The sequence below is a fragment of the Pollachius pollachius genome (assembly GCF_949987615.1).
Source record: "Pollachius pollachius genome assembly, chromosome: 1".
In the NCBI taxonomy this organism is placed as follows: Eukaryota; Metazoa; Chordata; class Actinopteri; order Gadiformes; family Gadidae; genus Pollachius; species Pollachius pollachius.
The window spans coordinates 41,327,925-41,338,323 of NC_136934.1; the positions used below are offsets into that span (position 1 = coordinate 41,327,925).

Sequence of the window (10,399 nt, forward strand, 5' to 3'; positions counted from 1 at the left end):
GACCAATGCCAGGGCTAAAAGGTTTGCTTCAAACGACGGAACATAAAATAACTCGATCGACTCCTCACATTGAAAGACAAACTGCTTTGAAAATATTTGGAACCTCAAGAATAGATTTGACTGGACGAACTGAATAAATATTAGCAAGGGGAGGTAGGGGGCTTCTCACCCCTCATTCGCTAACATTACATCGATATCAGAGTAAGCCTTTGCTCCATTGATTTTCCATTATTTATTTTAGGTTTTCTTTTTTAATGTGAAGGTATGGTAGGTACATTTAACGTTGTTTTCTCGCTTAGACTTTTTAAAAGTTCCTGAGAAATAGACACTGTACTATCCGATAACACCGTTATTGTAACCAGCAAAAATGGTTGTGATTTGCGATGCGTATGTCAGCGAACTGTCTGACATTAGCATGTTAGCCTACGTTAGAAAGCCTGACGTTTTTGAAGCGTACCAACGTCACTCCTGTCTAGTACGGCATCAAGGCAGCTACAGACCCGAAGATGACATGATTACACGGGTTTGCCAAACGAACAAGCTTGGAATAAATATTTATGACAGCTTGCGTTCGCCGATTACTTGGACGCCCCCCCCCCCCCCCCGAAATATTTGTATTGCAGATCTCCATGAATCACACAAATGACCTTTTTCGGAACAAAAACGGCGAATTTCGCCGAAAGGTGACAGGTTTGCATCCCTGATTTCTCGACGACCGGACTTTGCAGGTCTTTTCATCTGTTATTTACCAATCAAAAGGCTGTGGGGGGCTTAATACATTATATTAATGATTCCCCAAACAAAGACGATCATATGGGAAGCATTTTAACACTGAAAGGATTAATGCGCGTGTGTGTGTGTGTGTGTGTGTGTGTGTGTGTGTGTGTGTGTGTGTGTGTGAATATGCGTGTGGCTGTTTAAGTCGTTTATCCTAAATTGTCTTCAGTGTAGCGGCGGCGTGCTGTGAGCAGCCCTTGGGTCCTGGTGCTGGAGGTACTAAGATCAATCAAAGACGCCCCCCCAGGCTCTTTCTCCTGGTAGGGACGTTACAAAGGACATGGGACTGTAGAAGTGGGACACAGAATACCACAGAATATAATTTTTTTGCCCGTTAAGATGCTAAAGAGAAGAAAAGTAAACCATGGAATATGGAAATATGGCCCTTTGGACTGATTCATAGTAGCTCAGATTGAGTCAGACAATGGAGATGAGGGAGGCATGTTCTATAATGAAGAACATTTTTAAAAAACAACATTGAATAGTGCATTCAAGCTGCTGTTAGGTAAAATTTGAGATTTGTAAAGGCAGAGACCAGCAAAGAGAGAGGCAATTTTGAAACTAAACAACCGAAGAGATTGCTCCTCACTATCTGCTCTGGGCCTCCCTACGGTTCTCCTCCATTGAGAAGTGTAGCATTTCCCACACCTGGTGGTGAAACGAAGGACAGATAGTCCAAACCAATCATGGAAGAGACACTCAGGAATGATCTGGATGGTCAAAATGAAAATCCCAATCGGCTCAACGAGAGGCACAGTCTGCTTGAAACAGATATTCTCAAAGCTCATTTCACTAACTAATGGCTGTGGGATGGCTATGCCGTTTCTAACAAATCACAATCAAATAACTCTTCAATCTTACTCTTTACGACTCAAGCTGCTTAGCAGTTTGTTGTTCTTTCTTAATATGGTTAGTATTATACAGCGCATATGATATACATAATTCACATACACATTATGCAGGTGTCTTATTTGTTTAGACACCTGCAAAATGTTTTAATTTGTGGAATTCAGAAGAATGGGTCCTATGAATCATAACTCTAAATGATTATGTTGAAGCATGTGTTTTAATACAAATAAGGGTCTACCTTTGTGTAACACCCAATGGAAACACAAACATGGAAATGACGCAACCCTGAAAACTGGATGGTTACAAAAGGACAAACAAGTGCTCCTTAAAACAAGCAATGAAATGCCATTTCCACATGTTCAATTCCAATAGAACAGTAGCAGCAGCACATGCAACGTCATGACAAGTGGATGCAGGTTTTCCACACAAAAACACCAATGTTGCAGTGGACTACAATAGCGTTCGGCAGCTGGAGACCGACTTTAACCTTACTACAGCTGCTTCGGAGGAAAAACATTTAGCAGTTAGACACCATCACCCTGCAACCGACCCGCCCACCCACTGTCTGTACCTCCGAGTGGACTCTCTGGACGTGGGAGTGCAGATTGCCCTTCTGGGAGAAGGACGCAGGGCAGAACATGCAGAGGTGAGGCTTCTCCCCGGTGTGTTTCACCATGTGGGTCTGCAGCACCACCTTCTGGTTGAAGGCCTTGCTGCAGTGGGGGCACTTGAAGGGTCTCTCCCCTTTGCGCAGGAGAGAGAGATGGAGAGAGAAATTAAGAGAGAGACAGAGAGAAAGAAATTGGAAGGATGGCAGCAAAGAGCAACAACAATATGTTATAGTGAGTTTGACGATAGTGCACATTCAATCCCTCAACGTTGCACTGAAAAAATAATGAATGTAAATGTAACTCTTCATACTGTTTTACTACTAACATAAACCTTTATATCAAAGTGTTCTATTACTTTTTTATGCCTTACACTGAGCTATGGCAAGTGCTCCTAGAATGTGATGTATCTCTGTGAGGTTGTATGAATTTCGCATGGCACAAATTTTGCACATGTAACAAGCATAAATAAAGTGAATAATATTGTATTCAACTTCACATATCTATGCATCCACTCTCAGATCTATGCGTGCTTTGTATGCTGTGTTCAGAAGAGGGCAAGAAAACAAAACAAGACTAAAACAGGAAGAACATAAACTAAACATAGGTGTGGTGTGATTCTTTAAAGATTTGGCAATAGCCTAAATAACTAAAAGACAACCTGTTTTGTGGTTGTGAGTGAGTGCGTGACCGTGTTTGTGTGTGTGTGTGTGTGTGTGTGTGTGTGTGTGTGTGTGTGTGTGTGTGTGTGTGTGTTAGTTTGTTTGGTTCCCGCCTGACTGTCACACATGTACGCCCCGAGCATCCCTTTGCCCTGTCACCCCAAACAAACATCTGCCTAGGATTCACAGCAAAGAGCCAAAATCTTTATCTGCCGTTAGTCCTCCACCCAGGAGACCGGACAAATGTCAAAAAAGGCAGACAAAGAAAAACAACTCAGAATGTCAGGCACATTCTGGAGATCAGTTGACATAATATGTGCATAATTAGGTACTTCGAGGTACATGTATATGAAAGATAACAAAAATGGCTGGTAGTGTTCATTTTGATAAAAGGAGGCATTGTTCTCTTGTAAATTAAGGTCACTGCATTTTTGTTTAACCTTTAAAGAATTCATGATTTACTGATGTATTGTTCCAAACGTTAACAATAAAGTGATTTGTATTGTGTGACAAACAAAAGAAAACAGAGTGTTTTTACAACAGCTAGTGTTGTGAGTGCAATGCTCTTGAACTGAACTTGAATTGGAGTTATCAATTCAAACAAGTCACTGGAGGAGGTGCACAGGTGGCTCACCGGGTAGAGCGAGTACCATTAATAAAGCATAAAAAAATAAAAATAAAAAGAGTCACTGGTGACCCCTGTTGGCCGGACGTGTAACACAACATAAAGCTGCTCCCCTTCTCAGGTGTCAGTTGGATAGATGGGAGGTGGGATGGATGGATGGAACAATTGATGGATGGCTTGATGGTCAACACAATGGATGGACATGCAATGAATGAATGATTGGAGGAATGGATGACTTGATGAATGGATGTATGGATGGATGGATGGATGGATGTATATGCATCCAGTCAGCCGGAACTAACCAGTGTGTATTCTTATGTGGCGGACCAACTGGCTGGGCTTCTTGAAGGTCTTCCCGCAGTGGTGACAGCTGTTTGTGAAGCCGCTCCGATCTATGTATTTCTTGTAGTTCCTGGTATTGGCGGTGAGTGTTCTGGGGAGTAAGCACAAACCATCTTAAGAAAACATCTTACGCAAGTGTTCAAAAAAGAAAGGTGTTAAAAATCTCTGCACTTGTCTAGACAACTCAGCTCAACTCAACAGCAGCACAGTAAACCAACAGCCACAACAGTTTATAGTCTAAACGGCCGGAAATGACTGAGCTGTGCTTGGATGCGTGAGCGGAGCTTCACTTGATTAAACTCCCATCGAGCCAACCTTTAGCGATTCAACTATATTGAGAATGTTTCTCACCTTGCACGTTATGTCAGCGAGGTTAGCGCCGCTAACGACCGAATGCAAATCAAAGTGCCTTACGTCGCATTAATACAGCCCTGAACTTCCTCTTTGCCATTATATTGACATTCTAAAGCGGTGCCACTGATCACTGGTGTGTTTTGGGCCGTGTGTTTCCAGCTGAATCTGTGACTCCGCTTCCCTAGATAATCACAAGAAAACCTTGACTTTGTCGTCCACAAGTTACCATAATCACGGCGCTCCTTGTTGTCCTGTCTGCGGCCAACGCTGGGTGTCTCACCTCATCCGAACGTGGCTCCTCATGTGCTCCTTGAGCTGGGCCGACGACTGGAACTCCTTTCGGCACGCCTTACAGGTGTACACCTTGACCCCAGACAGCTCCTTGCGGTGCTCCTCCAAGTGGGACGAGAGCTGGCTCTGAAGGACGAACTCATCGCCGCACTCGCCGCAAATCAGGTTCTGCAGGAGGACCAGCGTGTGATTGGATCGGGCCGGTGGGCGGCGGCAGCAAAATGGTACAGATGATAGGAACTCGCTGAATGCACGTTGAGGTGGGCTACCACTCCATTATAGGAGGTCCTCAGAGGGAGCCTTAACAATCCAAACCAACAGCATTAATCAGGATCAACTAACCCCAGCTTCTTCAAGAATTGGGTACCATTTACCATTGGACGTGGTGAGGCTGAGGTTCACGTTGCTCTTGAAATAATTGGGTTTCTAAAGTGAGTTATGTTTTAATTCAATAGACCTGGTTCCTCAATGGTTCAGAAGAACAGCTCATTTGGGACCTTTTTCGGCATTGATTTGTTAGAGACGTTTTGGAATCCTGAACCTCTATGTCAGGGGTTCTCATCGTTATTTGACCTACAACCCATTTCAGGTTTTACATTTCATGACCCCGTCACATACAGTATAATAATCATCATCATCATTATAATAATAATAATAATAATAATAATAATAATAATAATAATAATAATAAACCATGTTCTTATGCCATACATACAGTCAAAGGCGGAAAGTCCTTGGACTGCCGGCCCGGTCCTAGGTCCCGACGGAGAACAATTCCCAAAACTGCGTCGGCACGCCCCCACATGGGGTCGTGACCCTAAGGTTGAGAAGCCCTTTTCTACACCATGCACACTTTCTCAATAAAACATGTATTCAGTCATCCACTATGAAGTGGTCTCACCTCTTCCTTCTCGTGCAGCATGATGTGGGCTTTGAGGCTCGCCACTCGGGAGAATTTCTTATGGCACACAGGACAGGTGGGGTCGGAAGTCGTGTGCGTGGACTTGTGAAGGGTGAGGTTGAACTCCACATTGAACGACTGTGGGCACTGGCCGCATCGATGAGGCTGTAAGGTCAAAAGTGTGGTAACAAGAGAGAATACAATGCAATATTTATGAGACCCACAGGAGACCAGGATTCGCTCAAGTTCAATCCTGCTTTTGGAATCGCGAGGCACTGCAGTTACATCAACAGTGATTGTATGTGCATTTATGTGACTTTAAAAATCGCCAGATGAATGAGGACTCAAGCAGAGATAAATACAAAAACACAATTGAATTGCCTGCACTAAAAGAGAAAGGACTAGTCTCAAAACAAATATATGCTTTGAATTCTGAAGTGAGCAATAACAAAAACAGTAAGGTATACGTCTGTAAATTGTAATGAGAGGTTGTTAAAGAGATCATTTTAAAAAGATAGCAGTGACACATAACACAGTAACACAAGTTTTCACATCTCAGTAAACAAAGCAGTTAATGGACTGGATCATATCAATTCTTCCCAGCACAGCATTTTGTGCTCGTAGCTCAAAGCTATTGCATGGAGCTATTATGCATATTATGATTATTGCACACTATTAAAATAAAATATATGCTTTTAGACATCGGAGACAGGCTGCCAGTTTTACAGCTTGCTGATAATGGTTCTTTATCTATATTGAACACAAAAAAAGCACATATTAAACATATCCTTAATAATGATGCATTATACTCTAAAGCCTTTACTTCTACATTATAAGTTAAACACACCAAGACTAGCACAAATAAAGTACAAAAAATCTGGTCTTTAAAAGTCAGTATTTTGTCTGACAATATTGAAAACAGATTCTTCAATACTGTGTGACGGTCTCTCAGACAAATATACGCACACACACTAACAACGATCTGTCTACTTTGATTTTGAAACTTAATATTAAACGTAATTATTAAACTATGCACACAGAGATGACAGATGTGTATATTTCAACAGAACTTTGGAAACGTTCACATTTCAAATGTCACACAGCTGCCTGTAGTCCACCTTTGATGACCCCCCCAGCCGCTACCCGCTTCACCTTCAGGTCAGATTCTTTTTCTTCCAACCGTTTGAGCTGCTATTAGGGGCTCATCATGCTTTAAGAGCAACACAAATGGAAGACCAACCAACAAACAGAGACATACCCATAATTTGATGCTACAATATTTCCTGTTTACTTGGTATTGGCCCAAAATGGATTTTACCTAATAGAGACTTGAATGAAACACAGTCTGATTGCTTCAACTAGGATGATGTCATTTGTATGAGGCAGTATATAGAAAAACTAACAGTTGATAACTTTTTTTTCACAATCAGTTCAATTATGGATAAAAGTATATGAAGTCATCCAAAACACAACATTTGTATTGAGGATTCACTGTTCCGAAGTCTGTAGAATAAGGACTATTTAGCCCCAAAAGTGCTGGATTGACTTGCCTTGTCGTTGGCTTCATGGTCACGGAGATGCCTCTGTAGTTGGCTTTCTGTGGTGAACACCTGAGAGCACATGTTGCATGTCTTCTCCCGGACCTCTCCATCGTTGCAGTTCTCCGACTTGGATTCACTTGTGCTGTCTTCTGCTTTTCAGAGAGAAGAGTTTAGATTTCTATTTGGTCCGAAGCTCTAGAAGTTATATTTCATCTTTCTTTTCACCCATTATTATTAGCTATTAATAAAGAATAATTCAACTTCAAACCGTGAAAATATATAGATAAGAATCCTATTGCCTCCTCTACCTACATCTGAAAATGTGAATGCTGTTTCCTAAGAGCAGTTTTTGGTGTGTGAAATTGATGTTATTCTGACACTCAGTTTTTTACTGCATAACAAATTAAAACTTGATTTTGTAATTCATTTATATAGTTGCTTTATACCAGATTAAAACATGCAGAATTAAAACTAAGAAGACATTTGTGACCAGACTGGGCATCATCGTTAACTATCTGTGGTGAACACCTCACTATCACACAAGCACACACCCAACCATACACACACCCTCAGTCGCATAGGAGCCTTTCAGTGCATGCTGCCTAGCTACGCACATTGCAGAGTTGCTATGACTTTATTTGTTATACGACCATATACGTTTGCAATTAAATGCACGCCCTTGCATGCACAGTGAGTTGACCCTTGATGTCATCTTTCTACGGAGCCCCATCAAAAGTAGCTAATTTTTCACCGTTCTGACACGCGTCGCAGAAGCCGCGTCTGGAGCTGGAAACTCTAAACCAGTTGTCACGCAAGCTTTTGCACTTAATGAACACAGGCTTGAAAACATTGACACAATGTAGGCGTTTATTATGTACGCACAAATTGATAATTTGACGAGCATCCACTGGCACCTGCTGTCACCGAACTTAACATGAACTAGCAACTGCACCTGCGGGGCAGCAAGCTAATTATCACAACGAACATCCTCGTCTTAACGTGTGCTTGTTGTGCGCCAGGTGGGACATTTGTTTGTTGGACAGCAGCCCCAACTGCCGCACACTCGCTCGGCTAGATGCGAGTCTCTTAACACCCTGACCATCCAAACAACGCGTGCTAACGCTTTAGCGAGTTAGCATGTATGGCAGCAACACAGCAGTGTTAGCACCAACACGCCAACGTTGCGATTGTAATAAACGCGAATGAATAAAGTCGTAACACAGAACTAAGCGGGAGGCAGGTCCTTCCTACGCGGACACCAAATTGGACTGGAACCCAATAAGTAGAGCCACCGAGACGTTATAAATATCATTCCGCCTCAATCACTCCTTCCCTGCACAAAGCAATGGCCACCCGCAATACTATATCCGGGGACTATATACACTCTATTCAAGTGGGAATATATTAGTCGCAGAACAGTTATCGCTCCTTCCTGGGTCCAATTTAGGTAGCTTAGAATCTGTACTTTTTATTTGTGCCATTTTGGTACTTGTTACCTGTTTCGTCGCTGGATTTAACTCTCAGTTTGCGAGGCCGGCCCCGCGGCATAGTTCCAGGATTCAAGGCGGGTGTACTGTGAACAATTTGGTGTTCAAAATGGTGACTCCTTCCTCTGGATGGAAGCCGCGTCGAACCCATGAGCTGAGCGCTGTAGCCGGGGAAGGGGGGACATCTAGCGTCTGCAGGGTTGATTGTATTCACATACATTAGATATTAAGAATAACACTAATGTAAACAAGAGAGAGGCTATTTGAATGTGTGTGGCTGATTATATAGGCAATACATTGAAGAATTCAATGAATGCATTTAAATGACTTCAGAATTTCTCAGGGCATTCATAAAAATATATAATAACAATGACCTTAATGATTCACCAATATTCAACAAAGTCTAATTTAACAAATAAATCCATAGATGTATTGTAATGTGTGCATGTGTATTGAATAGGATGTAGATCGATTCATGGTGGAATCGTGATATGTGAAAGCAAACCAAAATTACGTCACATGAAAGTTTAAATGAACATTAAAGTAATTAAACTAAAGTAATAGTAAAAAGGGAATGATGTAACCATTCAAAACGCTAGCATCGCCTGATATATCATAATCATTGAATCAGATTAAATGAAATCAAATAGTTTATTCACACTCAAATGAACATGCAGGAAACGAAATAGCTACCATAATATTATAAATGTAGAAACTGGAAGAACCTTGTTTAAATCTATAGAAAAGGCCGATTACATTTTATGCCAGCAGAGGGTAGCAAATAGTTATAATTAACCAATAAAGGAACCCTTCACATATCAACAGGCTGCTATAAGAGAACCGGCTCTCATTGAGCACAAATATGCTTCAGGGCTCTCTGTTGTTTGATTTAAACGGCCCCCTTCACCCTCACCCATTGTTAGATCCTCTACGAGGGGGTTTAGTTTATTCCACGCGGACTCAAAATGTTCATACCTGCTGTCTATTTAAAAGTAATTAAGGCAAAGGAATACACACACACACACACACACACACACACACACACACACACACACATACAATCAACGTATACAAGGTAGGCCCATATTTAACCACAGGAACTGATGGGAGGACAATAGCCCTGGGAGAGTCCTCTTCCTAACTCCTGTTGAACCATACCTCACCTTAATGTCTGTCCTTGGTCCCTGAACGAAGGGGCTATATATCAGACTTCCATAAACTCACAATGACAGGAAGTTACTAGAATGAACTTTTTCAATTGAATGTGAAAAGCATCATGACATTGTGTGCATTTCTGTGTGTGTGTGTGTGTGTGTGTGTGTGTGTGTGTGTGTGTGTGTGTGTGTGTGTGTGTGTGTGTGTGTGTGTGTGTGTGTGGGGGGGTGTGTGTGTGTTGTGTGTGTGTGTGTGTGTGTGTGCGCGCGTGTGTGTATTTGTGTGTGTGCATGCGTACGTGTGGAGAGAGGGGGTCAGAGCCATCAAGTTACATCCAAAAATCATTTGGACAAACTGCTTGTATTTATTTTTTACAAGAAGGAAAGAGTCATGGGAGTGTGATTAAATATAAGCCATGGGCAAGTCCATTGTTTAGCGTGTTTCCATTAACACAGCCATTGAAACGTAAACCTCACTGGTCCTATCAGATGTACTGTTGGGAACAACTACAGTTGTAATGCAGGTATATGTATGTCCTATATTATTATATGTTGCTGTTTTTCTCTCTATATTTCTTTCCATCTGTCTGTCTGTCTTTCTGTCTGTCTATATCTATATATCTATCCATCTACCTATCTCTCTATCGTTCTATCCATCCTTCTACCTATCTATCTATCTATCTATCTATCTATCTATCTATCTATCTATCTATCTATCTATCTATCTATCTATCTATCTATCTATCTATCTATCTTTCTTTCTTTCTTTCTTTCTTTCTTTCTTTCTTTCTTTCTTTCTTTCTTTCTT

General features: G+C 41.6%; 1 protein-coding gene across 3 annotated transcripts in view; it reads right to left on the reverse strand.

Moving 5' to 3' along the window:
- The window catches only part of znf236 (zinc finger protein 236), a 51,783-nt gene extending 43,258 nt beyond the window's left edge, over positions 1-8,525 (reverse strand). For 2 of the 3 annotated variants that reach the window (XM_079729205.1, XM_079729203.1), the window contains exons 1-6: positions 8,447-8,499; positions 6,960-7,102; positions 5,410-5,574; positions 4,498-4,676; positions 3,824-3,954; positions 2,198-2,370 (exon numbers count right to left, since the gene is read on the reverse strand). In XM_079729205.1, the coding sequence (XP_079585331.1) occupies positions 2,198-2,370; positions 3,824-3,954; positions 4,498-4,676; positions 5,410-5,574; positions 6,960-7,102; positions 8,447-8,498 (843 nt within the window). In that variant the 5' untranslated portion in view covers position 8,499. Of the gene's footprint in view, positions 1-2,197; positions 2,371-3,823; positions 3,955-4,497; positions 4,677-5,409; positions 5,575-6,959; positions 7,103-8,446 lie in introns of all 3 variants that reach the window. The other variant, XM_079729204.1, reaches the window with a different exon arrangement.
- Between the last annotated feature and the right edge of the window lie 1,874 nt (positions 8,526-10,399).